Source organism: Belonocnema kinseyi, chromosome 8 (assembly GCF_010883055.1).
Source record: "Belonocnema kinseyi isolate 2016_QV_RU_SX_M_011 chromosome 8, B_treatae_v1, whole genome shotgun sequence".
Classification (NCBI taxonomy): Eukaryota; Metazoa; Arthropoda; class Insecta; order Hymenoptera; family Cynipidae; genus Belonocnema; species Belonocnema kinseyi.
Window position 1 is genome coordinate 71,587,120 of NC_046664.1, and position 25,802 is coordinate 71,612,921.

Sequence of the window (25,802 nt, forward strand, 5' to 3'; positions counted from 1 at the left end):
ATACATACATATGTTCATATATTTTTCAATCTTCTTCGTTGTAAAGTCTACTATTATATTTTTGGTTCAGAATTAATTTTTTTTTGGTTAAAAATTTTATTATTTGGTTAAAAACTCGAAAATTTTATTTTAAAAAGCCATCTCTTTTGGTTGATAATTCTAATATTTTAGTAGAAAATTCAACTATTTGGTTGAAAATTTAATTACATTGGAGAAAGTTCCTCTTTCCGACCAGAAAATTCAAATATTTAATTGAAAATTCGATTTTATCATGACTTCAACTGTTTTTAAATAAAAATTAGATATTTTTGGTCAAAATCTCAACTATTACATTATTGTTGAGCATCCAACATTTCTGTTGGAAAATTCAACTACCTTATTAAAATTTGAACTACTTTCTTCATGATTTCTCTTTTTTGGTTGAAAATTCAGCTACTTGGTTTAAAGTTGAATTAATTTATTTAAAAAATTTTGTTTTGTTGAAGATTCATATATTGAAGATTAATTTTATACCAAAAAAGAATAATTTTTAACAAAATACAAGAATGTTCGACCAAATATTTTAATTTTTAATGGAATTTTCAACCTGATAGTTAAATGTTTAACCAAGAAAAAAATTAATCAGCAAGAAGATTAATATTCTAATAGTTGAATTTACAACTTAGAAATTGAACTAATTTATTATAAATTTATTTTTTTCATTGAAGATTCATAATTTTATTTGAAAGTTCATCTCTCTGATTAACAATGCACCTATCTTGTTAAAAATTCATCTTGTTTGTTTGAATACAACTATTTTTTTATTTAAAATTAAAATCTTTTAGGTTCACATGTCAAATATTACATTTTTTCTTGAAAAATCATATTGTTTAGTTAAAATTATTATTTCTTTGAAAAGTTAATTATTTTGTTAAAAGTTTATTAACTTTTTTGAAAATTCGTTTTTTTCTTTAAAAAATTCCTGTTTCGAAGAAAATTAATGTTGCTGACTGGGAAATTGAACTATTTGGTTAAAACTGATCTTTTTTGTGAAAAATCATATTTTCGGGTAGAAAATTCATCTATTTGATTGAAAATTAATTTTTAGGATCAAAACTAATGTTTTCGAGTTAAAAAGTGAACTGTTTTTTAAAAACTTTCCCTTTTTGGCTTATAATTTCAAAAGTTTGTTCAAAATTCAATTATTTGATTAAAAATTTAACCAATATATTGAAAATTTGCTGCTTTTTGATTGGATTTAACTTTGTTGAACTATAATTAACATCTTTTTTGGTAGAAATATTCACTGTTATATTTTTTATTGAGAATACATAGTTTTTTGAATGAAAATTTGGTTTAAGGCTCATCTCTTTTGGTAGAAATTTAATCTTTTTTGGTGAAAACGAAAATGTTTCAATAAAAATTAATCGGTTTTAGTTGATGATAGAAGTAGTTTGTGGAAAATTCATTTTATATTTTCTTGAAAATGAATTTTTTTAAATAGAAAATTAATCTGTTTTATTTGAAAATCAAACAATTTAGTTAAAATTGAACTTTTCCATGTAAAATCATATTTTTTGTTAAAAATACAACTATTATAGTAGAAAATTAAACTACTCGATTGAAAATTCGTTCGTTGGGGTTTAATATTTTTTTCTTGAAAATTTAACCATTCAGTTAAAATATAATCCTTTTTTTAGTTAAGGAATTCAATTATATGGTACAATTTCGAACAAATTTTATTAAAAATTAATTATTTTGGCTTAAGATTCCTCATTTTAGAATTTAGTTTGAAAATTCATTTCCTTTGTTGGAATTAAATTGGAAATTTAAAAATTCGTTTTCTTTGGTTAATTGAACTATTTTTTATTTAAAATTAAATTTTTTTATTTAATGTATCGACTAATACATTTTTCCTTGAGAAGTCATTGTTTACTTCAAATTGGTACTATTTGGTTGAAAAATTGATAATTTGTTGAAAATTTAATAATTTTCTTAACAATGTTGAAAAGTTAATTATTTTGTTGAATATCCAATAATTTTATTTTTTAAGCATCACTTTTTATTGAAAAATCAACTATTTCATTAGGAAAATCAACAATTTTTTTGCAAATTAAATTTTTGTTAAAATTTCATACTTTCGGGGTGGAAATTAAACTGTATTGTGGAAAATCCATTTCTTTTTTTGAAAATTAAATCATTTCCTTGCAATTGTTTTTTTTTTAGGATTCTACTATTTTTATTAATATTTGCTATTGAATGAAACTTCTGGAAATTTTATTGCTTTTGCTTTAAATTAATTAAAAATTTAAAGATTCAATTTCTGTTGGAAAACTTATGTTCCTTATCCTGAAAATTAAAAATTTTGGTTAAAAACTCGTCTATTGATAGAAAAAATTATTATTCTCGATTACAAATTTCACCATTTTGTTACAGTTATATTTTTTGTTTGTATTTAAATATTTTGTTGGAAATTCGTCCTTCTAAATTGAAAATTCATCCTTGCTCCTAGAAAAATCTTTCTTGTGTGAAAATGAACGTTTTTTTTCAGAATTCATCAACTGTCTTCTAAATAAAAATGGTCTTTTTGACTTGAAAATTCAATTATTTGGTTTAAAAAGCTACTATTTATGACTGAATTAAATTTGTCCTCAAATCAACTCTTTTGACAAAGTAATCATTTTACATTCTCATAATTTTTTGTTTAAAAAATCAACTGCCTTCGAAAAAATTCGTTGCGGCAAATTAATTGTTTGTTGAAAAATAATACTCTCGGCTTGAAAATTAAACAATTTGCAAAAAATTCTTCTTTCTGGGCTAAAAATCTTTCGTGGTAAAAAATTCACCTCTTTGGTTGAAATTTTCTTTTGTAGAAAATAAATCTTCTTGATTGAAAATTCAACTATTTAGGTAAAAATTCACCTTTTTCTAAAAATAAAAATATTTTTAATTGAAATATTAGCAACTTGGAGCATTTAATTTAAAATTAAGTATTTATACCTACATTATATTTATTTTAAACAATATTTCTTAAAAAATTAACAAAAACCTTATAAAAGGAAAAATTGGATGAAGAATCGCGTCCAAAAATTCGATTTCTGCCTTAATGAATAAAAATTGCTTTCAAAATGGCAGTTAAACTTGAAAACAAATGTATAAAAAGGTAGATATTTGTATTTATAAAAAATAAAGCGGTTTTAATATCCACAGCTACATACATCTTTTTAAAAGTCAAAGAAAAAGAGTTGCAAATTAATAAATAAACATTACCAACTAATAAACAATTTTTATAGACCATTACGCAGATTCTTTTTTCGCTTTTGCATGTCCTTTCCCTCGTTTGGGTTTGTCTTCGTCCTTCGAAGACACAACTTTTTTACTTGTGGAAGGTTTCTCTTCATCCTTGGAAGAAGCTTTTTTACTAGCCGCAGGTTTTTTCGCCTTCGAGATAAATTGATTATTTTAAATAATAATTAACTTCAAGTGTTAAAAAAAATTAAATAAATAAATATTTTTGGAATCTGGACGTAATTTAATTGATTATACCTTCACCATTTTTTCGATATCGATATCGTCATCCTCTTCTGAATTATCTCCATCCTCATCTTCAAATTCTTCTTCCGGCGAAGCTCCACCTTTTTTCTTTTTACCGGCAGTCATGGCGTAGGGCGCAGTTGCGGCATGTTTATTATATGCTCTCGTGAAAGCTGCTTTCACCTATTATTGTATAAAAAAAATTTTTTTGTTCATACTGGTCGCTATTTGAAAGAAAAAAATTTAAATTGAAAATTAGGTTAAAAAAAATTAACTTTTTATGCACCTTGGACTCGATAAACTGCATTGGATTGCGGCTTCCGGGCCACAAGGAGACTTCCACTATTGAGTCTAAGTCTTCCCTAAAATATAGAAATAAGGCATTTAAAATTAACAAATTAGTATTTAAAAAGTCTCATTCTAAATATTAAAAAAATATATATTTAATACTGTGCATATTAAAAGTGCATGTATCCATATTTTTTCCATCCACTAAAAAAGCGTATGACGCCATTTTCGATTAATTCTCGAACCATCTCGAAATAACTCGAAACAATTTAAAACAGGATGGCCCCTTTAAGTTATGGAAAAATATTTTTAAATCCCTTTGAAAAGAAATTAAACTGATACTATTCATTAAAGTTCTCTATCCGTTTAAATCCCTGGTCTAAATTTCTCTAAAAATCCCATGAAATTTTTGTAAATCCTACAAAATTCTTTCAAAGCGTTTGAAAACTTTCTTTTAGAAATCGTCAAAATCTATTAAAATAAGTAGAAATCATCTAAAATTCCTTGAATATTTTAATTAAAACTTTTAAATCCTTGAAATATTTGGAATTAATAAGAATGCATTGAAATTTAATTTCCAAAGTTCTATACAAATCCCTATGAAATTTCAGCAAGATTCTTTAAAATCCCTTAAAATTGTTTGAATTTCTAGGAATTTCTGGAATTTCATTTCATTTTTCACAGTTCTTTAAAACTTCCTCTTAATTCCTGGAAATCTCTTAAACATCAAGTTATTTTTAAAATCGCTAGAAGTCCCTTAAAATTTTATTTCATTTTATTTACTTGCCAAAATTGTTTAAAAATCTTTGGAAATCATTGAAAATTATTAAATAAAGTATCTTTTCTTTGGAAATCGTAAAGATTCTTTAAAATAAATAGAAATCATTTGAAATCCCTTGACATCTTTCAATTCTTTAGAAATCTTTTTAATTCTTTAGAAATTCTTTTGAATGCCTGGAAATCTTTTATTCTCCTAGCAATCTTTAGGAAATTTTTTGAAATCCGGGCTGATTCAATAAAATCCTTTAAAATTTGTGAAATTCCTTGAAATACCTTAAAATTTTGATGATAAAATTAAGATTAATTAAAATTTAAATCTTTTATCCAAGCTCTTTAAGATCCACTGAAATTGATCAAATCTTTGATATTTTTAAATTAAATAAAGCTCTTTCAGGGTGGCCGTTTTAATCGACGAAATTAATTCCCGGTCATTTCCCGGTTCGTAAACATTTTTCACGGTCAATGAAATTAAAAAGTGGAACACTAAAGCTACGAAATTGTCCACTTGAGGTAATAGAAACTGAGCTGCAAATTAAAGTACTCAAAGTGGAACTGTTCAATTTTAAACTTTTAAAATTGAAATTTAAAACTTTTTAATTAAAAAATGTTGTATTCAAATGCTCAATAATTTACGCGTATAAAATTAAAGGTACTAAAATTTTTGAATATAAAAAAAATATAAATCCACGTTATCATTTTCAATGCTCTCAATTAAAAAAATCAATCAATGAACTTTAAAATGTTCAAAATTATATAATTTTAAGGAATTTTAAGTTAGAAACATCAAATATTGAAAATTTTTTTTAAATTTTAGCTGATCACTTCTTAAATTAGAAATTCAATTCTTTTCTTTTTAAATAGTTTAAACATCCTCGGAAAGCTTCAAAATTTTATTTCAAAATCTTGAGAAATCTAGAAGTTGTTTTAAATATGCTTTAAATTTTCATTATTTTGGAAATTTTTTCACAACTTCTAAATATGGTTCAAAAAGGAATTGAATTTTTCTACCATTTTCAGAAAATCCTGCAAATTTGAGAAAATTTCTTTACAATTTAGATGTGTAAATAACAATCAAACATTTATTATTTGTAGGCGAAATTTGAGTGATTTTAAGATATACGTAGAACTTTTGAAAAGATTCAAACTTATGTAAAATTTGAAATGATAGCCTAATATAAAACAAAATGTAGATTTTTGCAGATTTTAAACAAAAAAATTATATTCTTTCCAAGAATTATGAAAGGCTTCAAAAGAATAAAAACATTTTCTTAATATTCATAGGAAAATAAAAAATAACTTTTCATTTTGAAACATTATTTCAACAGAATATTAAAAAAGTTTTTCAAAAATTTAAACAAAATTTTCAATAAAGACTTTAGAAGATTTTAAGAAAACTTTCTAAAATTTGCATGATAATTTTAAATCTTTTAAAAACTCCTAAATCTCTTGAAATTTCTCAAATTTTTCTATAAATGTACATTTGTAAATTATACATCAACATTTAAAAATTTCACTTACATATTAAGCATTTTTCAAATACAATAATTAAAATTGTAACGTTCAAGGTTTAAATGCTCTTCGAAATTTTAACGATTGTAAGTCTTATATGTCAAACAATTCAGTTAAAGATTCTTTATTTATAATTATTTGGATTCAATTTACTTGTCTTAAATAAAAATTCAATTATTGCTAAATATTCAATAATTATTCTTTTTTTTAATTAAACATTTCAAATTGAATGAGTTGAAAATTGAATATTTTAGACTGAAACAATATTTTAAATTCAATAAAATCCTTTAATTAATAATATATTATTATGAAGTTAATTTTAAGTTGAAAATAGTTTATAAACTTTCAGTCACATGTTGAAATTTGTTAAATGACTAAGACTTTCAAATTGTAACCGTTTAAGTTTTAACGTTAAAATCTGAAAATTTTTAAATTTTGAACTGGTTCAAAATTGTTTTGTTAAATCGTTTTTGTTCACTTTTTAATACTTACAGTACAGATAATTTAAAAAAAAATCATTTATTTATTAAATAAAAATGGTTTTTATCCAAAATTTTCAACATCAAAGGCTTTTATTTTTTATTTGTTTAAGTATTTAAGAAAGCATTTAAAAATTCTTTAAATTAAAAATGGAAGCTTAGAAATAAAAATTTTAAATGGAAAATTTCTAAAGTAAAAAAATTTTGAATTATGCATTGTAAGCTAAATAATAGCATAATTGACAAACACAAAAAAATCACTAATTATATAAAAACTGCTAAAATCGAACGTGGACAGATTTTTGTTCTAAAAATTTCTAAAATTTCGGGTAAAAAAAAATTCACTATCATTTCCCGGTTTATCCCGGCCTTAAAAAAAATCCGGCCATTTCCCGGTTTCCCGGTCTAGCGATCACTCTGTAAAACTATAGTTGTCGGAAATCCGTGTTCTTAATTGGATGACTTTTTTTTGCCGCATAAAAAAGTCGGCAAACTTCAGATTTATAGAAATGTAAGGTTATCTAAATAATATATTCAATAATAATAATGATCCATGTAAGAAAGGTGTCCAGCATTTTGATAAGCAAAATTTAATTAGCGGATTTTGGAAGATTTCGAAAATAAAGAAGCTATTTTAATAATTTTAAAAGGTTTCAAGATAATAAAAAAATGTCTTAAAATTTCTGGCGAAAATGGAAACTGATTTTTCTTTTTGAAAATAAATTTCAAGAGAAAATTCACAAAGATCTCCAAAGATTTTTATTCATTTTCTAAAATTTCGAAATAGAATGGGAAAGATTTTCAAGAAAAATCTTGTTAAGAAATTTCAAAATTTTACACGATTCAAAATTAATTTAAAATTTGAAAAAATATGTCGAAAAAATCTTTGAAAATGTACATTTTTTAAACTGATTTTTTATTTAAAAAAATTAATTAGAAGAGAATATATATTGAAAAACATTTTAAAATATTACAAAAGATTTCTAAAATCGTCATAACAGATTCCGGAAGATGTTAAGGCAATTTTTGTAATTTTTCAAAATTTTCTGAAAAATTCGAATAGTTTTAAATATATTTAGAAGGTTTAAAAGTTGTGGAAATAGTTAAAAAAATAATTTGAATCTTTAAAACATTTCAAGATTTTTTGAAGAAAATGTAAATTTTTAAAGATTCCAAAAAAATTTTCGAAGCTTTTCACAAAGTTTAAAAGTCTTCGAGATAATAAAAAAACTTTTTTAAAATTCCTGAGAAAATTTAAACTGATTTTTTATTTTTAAAAGAAATCTTAATAGAAAATTGACAAAATTTTTTTAAGATTTTAAATTATTTTCTAAAATTTCGGAAATGAATGGGAAAAATCTTCAAAGAAAATGTTTCAATTAACAAGATTACAAAATTTCATAAAAAAATGAAAATACTTCACGAACATGAAAAATGTCATTATATATTATGGAATAATTTTAACTGATTTTGCATTTTGAAAAATAAATTTTAAGATAATTAAAAAAAATATTAAGCATTTAAAAATATTTGCAAAATTAGTTATTTTGTAACATTGATTTTTGAAGACATTTTCAAAAAATTTAAAAATATTATAATTTCCAAATATTTCAAAAAATTCCGACAATATCTAAAAGATTCAAGGGCAATTTTATTAATTTTAAAAGATTGAAAAAATGTTAGGAATATTTTGAGTCAGTTTAAGACATTTATTTTCCAAATTTCTAAAAGTACTAAATATTTCTCAAAATGACTCAAGTTTTTCCTAAACAGATATATTTATTTAACTTTAAAAAAAATGAAGAAATGAATTAAAAAAATAAATGTTTATTCGAATTTTTTATGTTGTAATTTAAATTATTTATCCCCACAAAAATAATAATTTCGGTCAATTCTTTTTTCTTTCATGCCTGAAAAATTCTTTTTAGATCAAACTTGAACTATTTGGTTGCAAAATAAAAAATAAAGAAATATATACAAAAATACACAAATTAAATTATTTTTATATTTACTTTAATTATTAATAATTCAATAAATTCCAGAGACTGAAGAGATTCTTTTTATTTATAATTAAGCAAATATTTGAAAAAAAAAACTTTCTGCTCTACTATTACAATTGAAAAATCTGAAAATCATTAGAAATGTTACCTTTAAGCTTTCGAAATAAAAAGGTTTTGGAATTATTTTAATTTTTAGGCGAAAAATGGACTAATTAAATTTTCTATAAAAAGAAATTAATTTTAAACAAGAAATCAAACAAATTTCAACAAAATAGTTAAACTTTTAACCAAGAAAATTAACTTTTATCAAAAAGAGTTCAACTTTCAATCAATTAGTTTTAATTTGTAACAAAAAAAAGAAAAAAAATGTCTACAACTAGGTTGATGAATATTTAACTAGAATACATGAATTTTCAACCAAAAAGATAAATTTTCATGTAAGAAGATTAAGATTTTACACTAAAAAAGATGAATTTTCAACAAAAAATTGAATAGTTAAATTTTCAATTCAAAAAATTAATGCCAAATCAAAGAGACGCATTATTAAATTAAATGGTAAAATATTTATTTAATATATTTACATTTTAAATCAAAAAGAGATGAATTTTCAATCAAGAAGATTACTCTTGTTCAATTTTCCAGTTCTACGTAAATTAACTTAATTATGATACCTATCTTTTTTTAATTATTAAAATAGCTTCAAACCCCCGTGGAAATAAAGCTAGAATTTTCAATACTATAAATCGAAAAATGAATCAACAAATTTGTAAATTTTCAAAATCATATTTTTTTAATCAATTTTAAGTCAGACACATTAAAAATTAAACGATCTCATTTTTTTATGAACACTTTTTAAAGTAGAAGTTAAATTATTTTAATTTTAAGTTCAAATTTGTTTTGAAATCTTTTTGAAATACTCTCTTAAAAGATTTTTTTTTCTAAAAATTTGTAAAATTCTCGGTCAAAAAACAAATTCAATGAACAGCGGCCACTCTGTTATTCTATTATTCTCTGAATTATTTTATAATTGGTAATATTTCATGAAAATTTCATCACAAATTTGAAAAACTTTTAAATCCCCAGAAAATATTTTAAATCTTGCGGAATTTTTCAAAATTTTGATTTTTTTTTAAACTTTAAAAACTCAACTGTTTGATTGATTTTTTTTTTTTTTGAAAATTGACGTCTTTAAATAAAAATCCAGCTTTTTGATAGAAAATTAATCTTCATGTTTAAAAATTCATCTTTTTAGTTGAAAATTCCACTTTTTGTTTGGATATTCAAGTATTCTGGTTCAATATTCATCAAGCTAGTTGTAGACATTTTTTTTGTTATAAATTAAAACTACTGAAAGTGGAACTCTTTTGATAAAAGTTAATTTTCTTGGTTAAAACTTTAACTATTTTGTTGAAAATTCGTTTTATTTTTTGTTTAAAATTAATTTCTTTTTATAAAAAATTTAATTATTCGATCTTTCACTTAAAAATTAAAATAAGTCCAAAACCTTTTTATGTCGAAAACTTAAAGGTAAAATTTCTAATTATTTTCAGATTTTTCAATTTAAATAGTAGAGCAGAAAGTTTTTTTCCAAATATTTGCTTAAATATAAATAAAAAGAATCTCTTCAAGTCTCTGGAATTTATTGATTTATTAATAATTAGATTAAATATACAAATAATTTAATTAATTAATTTTTCTATTTCTAAGTGCAGGAGACCTCTTTGCATTGATTATTATTCTTTTTGAAAGTAGTATTTAAATAACCTTACATTTATTATAATCCTGAAGTTTGCAGACTTTTTTTTTTAAATGACAAAAAAAATGAAAGCTTCATCCAATTACGAACGCGGGTTTCCCGAAAACAATAGTTTCAAATTGTTTCGAGTTATTTCGAGATAGTTCGAAAATTAATCCAAAATGGCGTCATTTGTTTATTTTTTTAACACGAAAATATGAATTTTTAATGAAATAAATTAATTTTATACCAAGAAATTCGTATTTTCAACGAAATAGTGACATCGTCAACGAAAAAAATGAATTTTTTACTAAAACGATGCATTTTTTAGGAAAAAAAATTATCTTAAATAAAGTAGTTGAATCCTCTACCAAAACAGATTAATTTTCAATCAGTTGCATTTTCCCTGGGACACACCAATTTTTAACTAAATAGTAGAGTCCTCAACAAAACAGTTTAATTTTCAACCAAAAAAGAAGAAATTTTTCAACCAAATAGTACAGGTTTAATCGAAAGATATTTTCGAAATTTGTAGAAATATTTTCAAATTTTCTTTGACAATCAATGTTTCAAAATAACTAATTCCAGGAATCTCAAGAAAGTTTTTTATTTTCTTGAAACTTTTCAAACTTCTTTTAAAATTAATTTGTTCAAACTTAAAATCATTTTTAAAACTTTCAAACCTACTAAATATTTTTTTTAATTCTTCGAACTCGTCCAAAATTTTTCTTTGACTTCTACACAATTAAAATACTTGCCTAAAAATCTTGCAGATTCTGTTTTGACAATTTTGGAAATCTTTTAAAATGTTTAACATCTTTTTAATTATCTTAAAATTTATTTTTCAATCTATAAAATCTGTTTAATTTATTTCATAATATATGATGACATTTTTCATGATTGAGAAGCCTTTGAAAGATTTCAAAATTTTGATTTTTGAGATGGCGGATATGTTATTTTAGCCAATCAGCGAAGATGTTTGAAAATATGTTTAAATATAAAATGAAAAATAGTAGCATTAGTGTCATTTTTTTTAATAGTAGTGAAATAGTTGCATCATTAAAAAATTTTTCCAGAAGTGTTAACAGTATATAATATAAAAAAATTTCCATTTTTCTTTAAGAGATGAAAAATAAAAATATTTATTACCTCATGAGATGATATTGGGTCATGACGTTGACAGCAGATTCTACATCTCCTGAAATTAAAGGTTTTGTGATAGAGTCCCTCAAATGAGGTAGATAATCCAAATTTAAAGATTCCTTGCTTGCTCCAGTAGTTACACGAGCATGAACTGTGATTTCCTGCAACAATCTAGAAAACAAGAACCACAAAGACGAAATAAACAAATGGAATTTTCAAATTTTTAATAAAAAAAGATGAATTTTCGACAAAACTGTTATATTTTCAACCTCAAAATGCGAATATTCAACAAAAAATCTAATTTTCAATCAAATAGTTTGAATTTTTGACAAAAAAAAATTTATTTTTGCAAAAAGAGATGGATTTTTAAAATGAAGAGACCAATTTTTAACAAAATAGTTGAATTTTCAAGCTGAAAAAACGAATTTTTCAGAGTAAACTTTTGAGACTTGAACCAGAAAAGACGAAGTTTCAACTAAATAGTTAAATTAATAACTAAAAGAATTAAATCTCAAAGAAATTGGGGAATTTTCCAGTGGAAAAGGCAATTTTTCTACAAAACAGTCAAATTTTCAACTAGAGAAATGAATCATTAATCAAATAAATTTATGTTTTACAAAGTAGTTAAATTTACAACAAAATAATTAAATTTTCTTCTAAAAGGCATAAATTCTAAACCAAAAATATAATATTAGACTTTTAAAATTGAGCGAATTCACTTTCAAACTAAAAATTACTTTTCTACGAAAGAGGAATTTTCGACAAAAAAAATCAGATTTATATTTAATCAGTCAGTGGCATTTTTAACCAAAAAGATGAATCTTCGCCAAAAAAGTAACATTTTCTACTTCAAAATACAAATATTCAACAAAAACGCTAATTTTCAATCAAATAGTTTGAATTTTCGACAAAAACATTAATTTTTTGCCAAAAGAGATGAATTTTTAAAACGAAGAGACCAATTTTTAACAAAATAGTTGAATTTTCAAGCTGAAAAAACGAATTTTTCAGAGTAAACTTTTGAGACTTGAACCAGAAAAGACGAAGTTTCAACTAAATAGCTAAATTACTAACTAAAAGAATTAAATTTTTAAAAAATTGGAGAATTTTCCAGTTGAAAAAACAAATTTTCTACAAAGCAGTCAAATTTTCAACTACAGAAATGAAATATCAACAAAAAAAATACATTTTTTTACGAAGTAGTTAAATTTTTAACCAAAAAATATTACTTTTTACAAAAATAGTTGAATTTACAACAAAATAATTAAATTTTCTTCTACAAGGCATAAATTCTAAACCAAAAATATAATATTAGACTTTTAAAATTGAGCGAATTCACTTTCAAACTAAAAATTACTTTTCTACGAAAGATGAATTTTCGACAAAAGAGATTAATTTTCCACCAAAAGAAATGAATTTTGAACACGGAAATTCAAAATTTTAACAAACGCGTTGAATTTTCAAGCTAAAAAATCGAATTTCTCAGAGAGAAAATTTGACACTTGAACCAAAAAAGGGGAATTTTCAAGTAATTAGTTGAATTTTCAACTAAAAGAAAGAAAGAAATCTAAAAAAAAAGATTACATATACAAAAATAATTGATTTTACAATAAAAGAATTAAATTTTCTTCTACAAAACCTGAATTCTGAGCCAAAAAATTAATATTAGACTTTTCAATTCAAATCAATTAACTTTCAAATAAAAAATTACTTTTATACCAATGATAAATTTTCGACAAAAAAAAAAACATATTCGTATTTAAGCAGTCAGTTACATTTTCCACCTCAAAATAGGAATATTCAACAAAAAAGCTAATATTCAATAAAATAGTTTGACTTTTCAACAAAGAATATAAATTTTCTACCGAAAGAGAATGGTTTTTAACTTGAAAAAACAAATTTTTAACAAGAGTTGAATTTTCAAGCTAAAAATCAAATTTTTTAGAATAAACTTTTGAGACTTTAACCACAAAAGAGGAATTTTCAACTAAATAATTAAATTTGCAACAAAAAAGAAAGAAAGAAAAAAATGTCAAACAAATTGTGCAATTTTCAAGCTGAAAAGGCAATTTTTCTACAAAATAGTCGAATTTTGAACTACAAAAATAAATCATCAACCGAAAAAATGAATGTTTTACAAGCTAGTTAAATTTTGAACCAAAAAAGGTTACTTTTGACCAAAATAATTGAATTATCAATGAAATAATTAAATTTTCTTCTGCAAGGCATGAATTTTGAACAAAAAATATAATATCAGCCTTTTCAATTCAAATGAATTCACTTATACCAAAAATAAATTTTCCACAAAAAAAACACATTCATGTTTAAGCAGTCAGTGAGAATTTTGAACAAAAAGACGAATTTTCGACAAAACTGTTACATTTTCCACCTCAAAATACGAATATTCAACAAAAAATCTAATTTTCAATCAAATAGTTTGAATTTTCCACAAGATTAATTTTCCAACAAAAGATAATTTTTAACGCGAAAAGTGAAATTTTTAACAAAAAAGTTGAATTTTCATGCTAAAAAATCGAATTTTTCATAGTAAACTTTTGAGACTTCAACCAGAAAAGAGGAATTTTCAATAAAATAATTAAATTTGCAACTAAAAGAAAAAAAGAGAAGAAATGTCTACCAAATTGTGCAATTTTCAAGCTAAGAAAGCCATTTTTCTACAAAACAGTCGAATTTTTAATTACAGAAATGAAGCACCAACCAAAAAAGATTATTTTTTACAAAAATAGTTGAATTATCAATAAAATAATTAAATTTTCTTGTATAAGATACGAATTCTGAACCAAAAATATAACATTCGACTTTTCAATTCAAATTAATTTACTTTCAAACAAAAAATGACATTTCGACCAAAGATGAAATTAAAAAAAAAAAAAAAAAAAAAAAAAAAAAAAAAAAAAAAAAAAAAAAAAAAAAAAAAAAAAAAAAAAAAAAAAAAAAAAAAAAAAAAAAAAAAAAAAAAATCAGATTCATATTTAACCAGTCAGTGGGATTTTTGACTAAAAAGACGAATTTTCGACAAAACCGTTACATTTTCCACCTCAAAATATAAATATTCAACAAAGAAGCTAATTTTCAATCAAATAGTTTAAATTTTCGACAAACAAGATTAATTTTCCAACAAAAGATATTAATTTTCAACACGAAATGTGAAGTTTTTAACAAAAGTGTTCAATTTTCAAGCTAAAAATTCGAATTTTCAGAGTAAACTCTTCATACTTGAAGCAGAAAAGTGCAATTTTAAACTAAATTGTTGAATTTGCAACTAATAGAAAGAAAGAAAAAAATGTCAACCAAATTGTGTAATTTTTCAGCTGAAAAGGCAATTTTTCTACAAAACAGTCAAATTTTCAACTACAGAAATGAAATATCAACCAAAAAAATACATTTTTTTACGAAGTAGTTAAATTTTTAACCAAAAAATATTACTTTTTACAAAAATAGTTGAATTTAAAATAAAATAATTGAATTTTCTTCTCCAAGATACGAATTCTTAACCAAAAACATGATATTAGACTTTTCAATTCAACTTAGTTCACTTTCAAACCAAAAATTACTTTTCTACCAAAGATAAATTTTTGAAAAAAAAATCATATTTAACCAGTCAGTGGCAGTTTCAACCAAAAAGAAGAATTTTCGATAAAAATATTCTATTTTCCACCTCAAATTACGAATATTCAACAAAAAAGCCAATTTTTAATCAAATAGTTTCAATTTTTGACAAAAAAAAGAGTAATTTTCTACCAAAAGAGATAAATTCTTAACCAAAAAAGACACATTTTTAACAAACGAGTTGAATTTTCAAGCTAAAAATCGAATTTTTCAGAATAAACTTTTGACACTTCAACCACAAAAGAGGAATTATGAACTAAATAATTAAATTTGCAATTTTTAAGCTGAAAAGGCAAATTTTCTACAAAACAGTCAATTTTAATTTACTTTCAAATAAAAAATTACTTTTGTACCAAAGATGAAATTTGACAAAAAAAAGTCTACCCCAAAATATGAATTTTCAATAAAATTAGAACATTTTCACCATAAATCATGAATACTCAACCGAAAATATAATACAAGACATTTTAATTAAAAAATGATTAACTTTGAATGAAAACTAGTTGGATTTTACTATTGGGTTCTATTAATTCAAGGGAAAAACAAGAAACAAACGGAAATTCTCAACCAAAGAAGATGAATTTGATTTTTTAAACATTTTTAAACAAAAAAGATCAAATTTTCGTCAAAAGTATGTTGTACAAAAAAATTTAAAATTCAGCTATAAAATATGAACTTTTATACAAAAAGTTTAGTTTCAATCAAATAGTTAAATTTTATATGTAAATAATAGAATTTAAAAAAAAATAGTTAAATTGGCAACTAAAGACTTAAAAAAGAAGTTCAACTTTCAACTAAGCTGTTCAATTTTCATTAAAAAATATTTATTTTCTACTAAAGAAGCTGCATTTTCAAATATAAATGATAATTGAACTTTCAAACGAAAATATGACTTTTCAGTAAATAATTAATTTTTTCCGAAACTGATAAATTTTTACCCAAGAAAAATGAAATTTCAAACCAAGAAAATAATGTTTTAACGAAAAACGGGAATATTTAACTAAAAAAGATCAATATTTTTTAATTGAATTTTCAGTTAAAAAATGAATTTTAAACTAACTAATTTTAAACGCTTTTCGACTAAATAGTTAAATTTTCAAACAAGCATACAAACTTTCAATCAAAAACATAAATTTTTAACAATTTTTAACAATGTAGTTTAACTTTTACCCAAGTACTTGAATTTTCAATTAAAAGAAAATAAATTTTCAAATAGTGAAACTTTCGACCAAAGAGATGAATTTTCAACTAAAAATATAAATCTTCAAAATAAAAAAAAATTATCTTAAAAAAGTGATTCAATCAAATCTTTTAAACAAAATAGTTAAATACTCAAGCAAAGAAAAATAATTTTGTACCAAAAAGTTACATTTTCATTAAAAAAAAACGGAAATTTCTACTAAAATAGATGAATTTTTAAACGAAAAAAGATAAATTTACAAAAAAAAGAGTTAAATTTTCGGTTTAAAAAGATTTCAGTTGACTTTTCATTATCGAAATGTGTATTCTTAAACAAGAAACAAGTTTATACGAAAAAATTGAATTTTCAATGCAAAAAGACGAATTTTTTCAGCCAAAAAGGATGAATTTTCAACCAAAAATTATTCAATTTTTAAAAATTTTTTCGAATTTTCTACCAAATATAAAAGGAGAAAATTTCTCTTAAACAGATAAATTAAAAAAATAAAATAAAAAAATAGTTGAATTATCAACGAAAAAAGATTGCAGTTGACTTTTCGCGATCAAAATATGAATTATTTAACAAAGAATAAATTTCTACAAAAAAGTTTAACTTTCTATCCAAAAAGACGAATTTTGTCAACTAAAAGGAATGAATTGTTAACAAAATTATTGAATTTTCTACCAAACAGTTGCATTTTTATCCAAGAAATATGAAATTTCTCTTAAAACAGATTAATTTTTAATTTAAAAAAAAAAATAAAGAAAAAATTTGTTTAAAAAATCGTTGAAATTTTCATCCAGAAAAGATTTCAGTTCTCTTCTTAACAAAAAAATATTCAGTTTAAACAAAAAGTGAATTTTCTACGAAATAGTTACCTTTTCAACAAAACAGCGGAATTTTGAAACAAAACGTATAACTTTTTAACAAAATCGTTGAATTTTGAACCAATTAGTTATATTTTGATCAAAAAAGGAGAAAATTTATTTTAAAACAGATAAATTAAAAAAATTGAATTATCATCCAAAAAATATGGCAGCTAACTTTTTACGATTCAAATATGAATTTTTTAACAAAGAATAAGTTTCTACACAAAAAAATTCATTTTCAATCCAAAAAGACGAATTATTTCAAACAAAAAGAATGAATTGTTAACAAAATTATTGTATTTTCTACCAAATATTTAAATTTTTACCCAAGAAAGATGAAATTTCTCTTAAAACAGATGAATGTTTTATTTAAGAAAAAAAATAATAAAAAATAGTTGATATTTTCATCCCAGTAGAGATTTGAGTTCTCTTTTTAACAAGAAAATATTCAGTTTAAGGAAAAAGTATATTTTCTACGAAATAGTTAAATTTTCCACAAAAAAGTATGACTTTTGAACAAAAGTGTTGAATTTTCTACGAAATAGTTGTATTTTTATTAAAAAACTTAAAAAATTCTGTTGAAACAGGTGAATTAAAAAAAAAGTTGAATTATCCAAATAGATTGTAGCTAACTTTTTGTGTTTCAAATATGAATTTTTTAACAAAGAGTAAGTTTCTACAAAAAAAAATTGAAGTTTCGATCCAAAAAGATGAATTTTTTCAACCAGAAAGAATGAATTGTTAAAAAAATATTTTTATTTTCTTAGCACAGTTGAATTTTCATCTAAGAAAAATGAAATTTCCCTTAAAACAGATGAATTTTTCATTTAAAAAATAATAATAAAAAATAGTTGAAATTTTTATTCAGAAAAGATTTCAGTTCTTTTTTTAACCACAAAATATTCAGTTTAAAAAAAAAATAAATTTTCTACGAAATAGTTACATTTTAAACAAAACAGCGGAATTTTCCACAAAAAATATGACTTTTTAACAAAAATGTTGAATTTTCTACTAAATAGTTGTATTTTTTATCAAAAAGGCAGGAAATTTCTCTTAAAATAAATGAATTTAAGAAAAAAAATAGTGGAGTTATCATCCAAAAAAAATGCAGTTGATTTTTCGCGATTAAAATATGAATTTTTTAACAAACAATTTTTAAAAAATAGTTGAAATTTTCATGCAGAAAAGATTTCAGTTCTCTTCTTAACAACAAAATATTCAATTTAAAAAAAAGTAAATTTTTTATGAAATAGTTAAATTTTCAACAAAACAGCGGAATTTTTAAGCAAAAAGTATCACTTTTTAACGAAATTGTTTAATTTTCTACCAAATAGTTGCATTTTTATCCAAGAAAGATAAAAGTTCTCTTAAAACAGATGAATTTTTCATTAAAAAACCAATAATAAATTTTTTTTTAATAGTTTAAATTTTCATTCAGAAAAGATAAAGTTGCATTTGTAGCCAAGAAAGATTAAATATTTCTATTAAAAAAGATGAACTTTTCAAACAAAAAGACAAATTAAAAAAAAAGATAGTTTTCATCCAAAGAAAATTTCAGTTGACTTATCAGCGACAAAATATGAATTTTAAAGAATTTTCAACAAAACAGTTGAATTTGCAACCAAAAAAGGATGTTTTTTTTTAAAAGAAAATTGTTAAATTTTCAACCAAATAATAAAATTTCTAACTAAAAAGATCATCTTCAGGAGGAAAATTGTGCGAATTAGCAACAGAAAATAATTAACCCTTTCCGGCATACAAAAATCAGGGAAATGAGTTTTCATGGAAATTGGTACATAGGGGTTTTTGAGGTCGGTGATTACGAATCTGAACTCATATTTTGAAAATTCAAAATGGTGGGTCCAATATGGCGGCTAACATTTGGCATATTTTTTTTCTGAAAATTGGTATACGGGGGTTTTTGGGATCACTGATCACGAATTTGAACTCAGATTTAAAAAATTCAAAACGGTGGATGCAATATGGCGACTTAAATTTTGAATATTTAAAATTTTTTTTATAATTGATATACAGGGGTTTTTAGGGTCGCTGATTACGAACCTGAACTCAGATTCTTAGAATTCAAAATGGCGGATCCAATATGGCGGCCAAAATTTTGATTTTTTTTTTTGAAAATTGGTGTACAGGGGTTTTTGATATCTCTGATCACGAATCTGAACTTAGATTTTGGACATTCAAAATGGCGGGCCAAAATTCAAAATATATCTAAATTGTTTTTTGAAAGTTGGCACAGGCAGGTGGTCCATGATCTTGAATCTGTATTCAAAATGACAAATATATAGAATATTTAGGTATTAAAAAAATATACACCTACTCACCTAAAACATGGATTAGTACCAATTTTTCGAATTTTCAAAATCTAAATTCAGATTCGTGATCAGTGACTCCAAAAATCATTGTACACTAATTTAAAAAAAAATCCAGAAAACTTTATTATTTTAACCGCCATATTGTATCCAAGTTTCGGGCGCTATCTTGGATTCACCATTTTAAATTTCCAAAATCTGAGTTCATATTCGTGATCACTGACCCCAAAAACCCCTGTATACAAATTTTCAGATAAAATCCAAAAATATTCCCAATTTCGGCAGCCATATTGGGTCTGCCATTTTGAATTTTCAAAATCTGAGTCCAGATTCGTATTTAGCGACCCCAAAAACCCTTAAGTACCCATTTTCATAAGGATATAATAGACAGTTTTTTCAATAATGAATTTTTCAACAAAAAAGGCTTTTTTCACCTTTGTTTATAAGTATTAATAAATTATTTTGAAAATTTAGACCCTTCGCACAAAAATTTCAATTTTGTATTATCCTGCGAGCATTAAATTTAAAAAAATCTGTGTAAAATCCAATAAAAACTACTCTGAAATCGCAAAAAATGATATGCAAAAAAGGTGGCAATACGGTATTCCCACCATGCCGCAAAGGGTTAAATAACTTTTTCAAATACTAATATTCTATATTAATTAATAATTATTGATAATTATTAATGACGAACCTGTCCATTTTATTTCGCGTCGAGTTTCTTCCAAGCCAAGCGGGAAAATTGAATGCACTAGTCATATTACCAGACATGAAAGATCCTGGCATAACTGAAGAGAACATTGCCTGAGTTGGTAAAAGCGACCAGGCTCCATTTCCCCTTATCGCGTTATCGATCAGATCTCCCATCGACAAACTATCAGCGCTTTTTGCGACTCTTTCCAAAATATCTTTCCTGAAAAAATTATAAATTCCTTTCAAATATTTTAATCTATAAAATATTTTATATCTTTAGGGCTCGGACGAATTTCAGGGGCAAAAAATAGTGCCAATAGTGGCATAAATTTTGCAAAATACAGGGTGGCCGTTTTAATCGAAGAAAAAATTCCTGACCATTTCCCGGTTCGCAAACATTTTTCACGGTCAATACAATTGAAAAATTCGAACTCTGAAACTAAAATTTTTTTTTATGCAATTTGAATCAACTACAAAATTCAGAAATTTTAACTTTAAAAAAATTAATGAGTTCAAAGACTCAGATTCAATTCTGAAAATATAAATCCACATTGTCATTTGTAATGTTGTAAATTAAAGAATAAATGAACTTTAAAATTTTCAAAATTATATTATTTCAAACAATTTGAAGCTCGAAACGTTAATAAATAGGACATTAAATTTTTTTTAATTAAACACTTCTATAATTAAAAGTTAAATTATTTTCATCTTAAGCAGTTTAAACATCCTTGAAAGGCTTCAAAATTTTATTTTAAAATCTTGAGAAATCTAGAAGTTGCTTTTAAATTTATTCAACTTTAAAATTATTTTTGAAATTCTGTTTTGGAATTCTAAATATCTTTTGAAATTAATAGCATTTTCCTACAATTTTTAGAAAGTCCGGCAAATGTTTTTTAAATTTCTTAAAATCTTCCAGATACCTTTTTAACAATTTTGGAAATCTTTTAAAAGCTTTTTCAATATTCTATTAAAATAATATTCTAAAATGATACATTATTTTTAATTTTCCTAGGAACCAGACGAAAATATTTTTATTCTTTTGAAGCCTTTCACAATTCTTATAAAGTTTCTAAATTTTTTTTTTAAATCTGCAAACATTTACATTTATTAAGATTTAGATTAATTTTTAATCCATTTAAAACCTCTAAATAGCTCTTAAAATTACTTAATTTTTTTAGTAATAATAAGTGTTCAATTACTAAACACCAAAATTCAACAATTTTATTTATAAATTAAACATGTTTAAAAATAACAATCAAAATTGTTACATTCAAAGTTTAAAAGCTCTTCGAAATTTTAAAGATTCCAGGAATTCTATTTTAAATAATTCAGTTTGAAATTTTTAAATTTTAAATATTTCGTTTCAATTCATTCGTCATAAATAAAAAGTCCAATATTGCTGAATATTAAATAATTATTCTTTTTCTTAACCAACAAATTTTAAATTGAATGGATAAAAAATTGAATATTTTAGACTGAAACAATATTTTAAACTTAATTAAATCCTTTAATTACAAATACATTATTATCAAATTATTTTTAATTTAAAAATAGATTATGTTATAGTTAATGTTAAAATCTAAAAATTCTTAATTTTAAACGGATTTAGAATCGTTTTGACAAATCAATTATTGTTTCTATTTTGAAATAATTTATTAATATTAACAGTTGATAAACTAAAAACGGTTTTTATCCAAAAATTGAAACTTTAAACTTTTTAAATTTTTAATTATTTAGTTGTTCAAGACTGCATTCTAAAATTCTTTAAATTAAAAATAAAAAGATACAATTTTTAAAGTAAAAGATTTTTGTATTATGTATCGTAAACTGAAATATGTAATAATTGAAAAAGATAATTCAACTAATTTTTCTAAATATTTGTAAAATTCCCAGTAAAAAAAATTCACTGTCATTTCCCGGTTTTTCCCGGTCTCAAAAACTTAGTTTAAAGAAAAAAAATCAATTTTCAAACCAAAAAATAAATTCTCAACCAAATAATTCAATTTTAAACCCAAAAGATGAATTTTCTACAAAAAAATATAGTTTCAACAAAATACATAAACTTTCAACTGAGAAAGATAAATTTACAAACCAAATATAGAATAGCTCAACTAAAAATATAAATTTTCAACTAAAAATGAAGAAATTTTCAACCAAAAATATGAATTTTTGACCAAATAGTTTAATTTTCAACCTAAAAGATGAATATTCTATCAACAAAAAGACAAATTTTCAACTAAATAGTTTTTTTTTTCTTTTAACCAAAGAAATGATCCTTAACAAAAAATAGAAAAGCTAAATTTTCTAAAAAAAACAAATAATTTTTTAACGAAAAAAACGACACTTCTATCAAAGAAGGCATGTTTCCCACAAAAAATGGAAAAGCTAAAGTGAATTCTGAACTAAAATAATGAATCTTAAACTAAAAAATAATTTAATTTTTAACCAAATAGTTGGTGGAATTTTCAGCCCAAAAGATTATTTTTTCTGTCAAAAAGACTCATTTTCAACAAAGTACATGAATTTTTACCTAAAAAAAAAACACTTTTCAACAACAACAAAATTTCAACATTTTTTGTTTAAAAAAAAAGTTTTTTTCAATCTAAATTAAAAGAATTAAATTTGTAGTTAAAAAAATTTTCAACCCAAAAAATCAATTCTCAACAAAATAGTTTAATTTTAAATCCAAAAGATGAATTTTCTACGAAAAAAGATACAGTTTCAATAAAAAATATATACATTTTCAACTGAAGAGTATTTACATTATCGGATTTTATGATTCCCGAATTAAGAGAATTGATATTATAAAACATCTGGTAACGTAAAATTGCCCATGAAAAAATTCCCGAATATAAAAAATTGAAAAAATGTTATATTATAAATAGAATTAAATACTTTTATTTTATGAACATACTTTTTATTTTATTATTTATTTAAAAAAAGTTACTTGTTTATATTTAGGAATTTTTAAATTCGGTAATAATAAAAACTGACAGGTATTGTATTATTCCGTAATTTTCAAATTTGGGAATTTTTAATTATTGACAATTTTATAATTTAGGGAATTTTTTATGTCGTATATTTTCTCTTTCGAGAATTTTACAGCGCCGAGAATTTAATTTTTCGGAATTTTTCAGTCATCCCACTTTCAGAAATTTTTTGAAATTTCCATTCCAAATTAATTTTTCGAAAATAAAAATCATTAGAAATTTCTCAGGAATCTTAACGAAAAAATTTGTATTCCCTTGAAACCTTTCAAAATTCTTAAAAAGCTTTTAAATTTTGTTTCAAAATCTTTAAACACCAACATTTTGTTTTAAATTGTTTAAAAACTTATAAAATGTTTGAATACAATTAATTGATTCGAATTTTTTCTAATAAGAATGTTGCAGTTAAAAATATTATTTTCAAGTCTTCCAAGATTCTGTTTTGATAATTTTGGAAATCTTTTGAAAAGTTTTGAAATATTTTCATTATCTTTGAAATTGTTTTAAAGCTTCTACATTTCTTTTATAATAGTTTGAATTTTGACTAAAATTTTTTCCAAATCCCACAAAATTAAAAAAATTTCCTTGAGATATTAGAAATTATTTTTCGACCATTTTTAAATATCTATCGGAATTTCTTAAAATCTTTTTAAATATTATCTCCAAAAGAGATTCATTTTTTACAAAAAAGTTAAATTTTTCAACCCGCAAATGTGAATTATTCACAAAAAATTAATTTTCAATTAAAAAGTTGAATTTTTAACGAAAATGATTATTTCTCAAAGAAAAATATACTAGTTGATAATTAAAGCAAAAAAAAATGATTTAATTTCAAATAAGAAAAAGTTGAATTTAGTTCATGAAAAAATGTTGAATAAAATAGTTGAATCCTCAGCCAAAACACGATTATAATTTTAAAACAAACATTTGCAACCTTAGTAAAAAGGATTAAATTTCTACAAAAAGAGATGCATTTTCGAACCAAAAAGATAAATTTTTAAGAAAATTTTTGAATTTGCAACCAGAAAAGATTGCCTTGAGTTCTCGAAAAAATTCAAACAGTTTTTCGATAGTTTCAGATTTCCAAAAAGTATCTAGAAGATTTCTACAAAATGTTATGCTATTTTACAGGGTTTAAGCAAACTTTAAGAAAAATTTGAGTCGTTGAGAAGATATTTAAGACTGTTTAATGTCTGGAAAAAATGTAAGCATATTTTGTACATCTTCGAAAATATTTCAAAGTTTAAAAATATTTTTAGTCTCTTAAAAATTCCAAAAACACTTAAATAATTTATTAACTGTCTCGAATTATTCCTAAAATTTTAATAAAATCTGCTGGATTATTTGTTGAAAATTTTTGAAATCTTTTGTAATATTAAAAATTTTTAAAAATATTCTCTTATAACTTAATTTCTTTAAATAAAAAATCACTTTAAATATTCCCACGAATGTTAAGACTTTTTTATTATTATTTCAAAATCTTTTAAATATTTTACTTCGAATTCTTCAAAAATCTACATTTTGTTGCAAGTTGTTTCAAATTTTGTTAATTAAAATTTTTTAAACTTCTAAATATCTTTTATGTTTATATTATTGGAAAATTTATGAAAACGAAAATATTAGAAATAAATTGTTGATGTTAACGAATTTTAAAATTCCCGAATTAAGAAAATTGTCGATATTATCAAATATCTGACATTGTAAAATTGCTTATAGGGAAATTATTGAATCTTTACAATTAAAAATGATGAAATAATCAATAAAATAAAATAATTTTATTTTCCGAAAACATTTTTTTTTTTAACAATTTTTAAATTGCTTGGATTCAGGAATTTTCAATTATTGTGAATTTCCTGTTTAAATTATTTTCTCTTTCAAGAATTTGATTTTTCGTGATTTTTTAGGCGTCCCACTTAAAATTTTTTTTTGAAATTTTCGTTTAAAATTTATTTAAAAATAAGAAATTTACAACATTTCTCAGGAATCTTAAAAAAAATTTATTCTTTTGAAATCTTTCAGAATTCTTAAAAAGCTTCTAAATTTGTTTTCAAAATTTTCAAAGTTAAACACTTTGTTTACAATCTTTCAAAATTTATAAAAAATTTAGATTATTTTTTATCCTTTTAAAATTGTTTCAAAACGTCATACATCTTTTACAATGATTCAAATTTTTCCTTACATTTTTTCTAAACCCCGCAAAATAAAAAAAGTAAAAATATATAACATATATAAATATATTATAAATAATTTAAAAAATTCATTTTTCAAAATAAAAAATGATTTAAAAATTTCCTAGAAAATGTAGGAAAATTTTTCTTGATTATCTCTAAACTTTTCAAAATTCTGAAGAATCTTTTAAACTTGTTTTCAAAATCTTCAAAAATCAACACTTGTTAAACATATTTGAAATGTATAAAAATTTTTAATTATTTCTTCATCTTTTTGCAACTTCCAAACGTAGTAAATATCTATTAAAGATTCAAATTTTTCCTAAAAGTTTACAAAAATCCTACAAAATGAAAAAATTGCCTTGTATCTTCCAAGATTCGTTATTGATATTTTTTGGAAATCTTTTCAAATTTGTAATTACTTTTTTAATTCTTTCAAAAATTTACATATCTTTCACAATGATTCAAATTTTCCCTTCGATTTTTTCGAAATCCCGCAAA

General features: G+C 22.7%; 1 protein-coding gene across 1 annotated transcript in view; it reads right to left on the reverse strand.

Moving 5' to 3' along the window:
- Positions 1 to 3,155: 3,155 nt before the first annotated feature.
- LOC117178123 (replication factor C subunit 1) overlaps positions 3,156 to 25,802 on the reverse strand; it is a 46,434-nt gene continuing 23,787 nt past the window's right edge. Inside the window, exons 8-12 of the mRNA XM_033369378.1 lie at positions 20,148 to 20,366; positions 11,454 to 11,618; positions 3,800 to 3,875; positions 3,526 to 3,696; positions 3,156 to 3,420 (exon numbers count right to left, since the gene is read on the reverse strand). Of these exons, the coding sequence (XP_033225269.1) occupies positions 3,277 to 3,420; positions 3,526 to 3,696; positions 3,800 to 3,875; positions 11,454 to 11,618; positions 20,148 to 20,366 (775 nt within the window). The 3' untranslated portion in view covers positions 3,156 to 3,276. The remainder of the gene's footprint in view (positions 3,421 to 3,525; positions 3,697 to 3,799; positions 3,876 to 11,453; positions 11,619 to 20,147; positions 20,367 to 25,802) is intronic.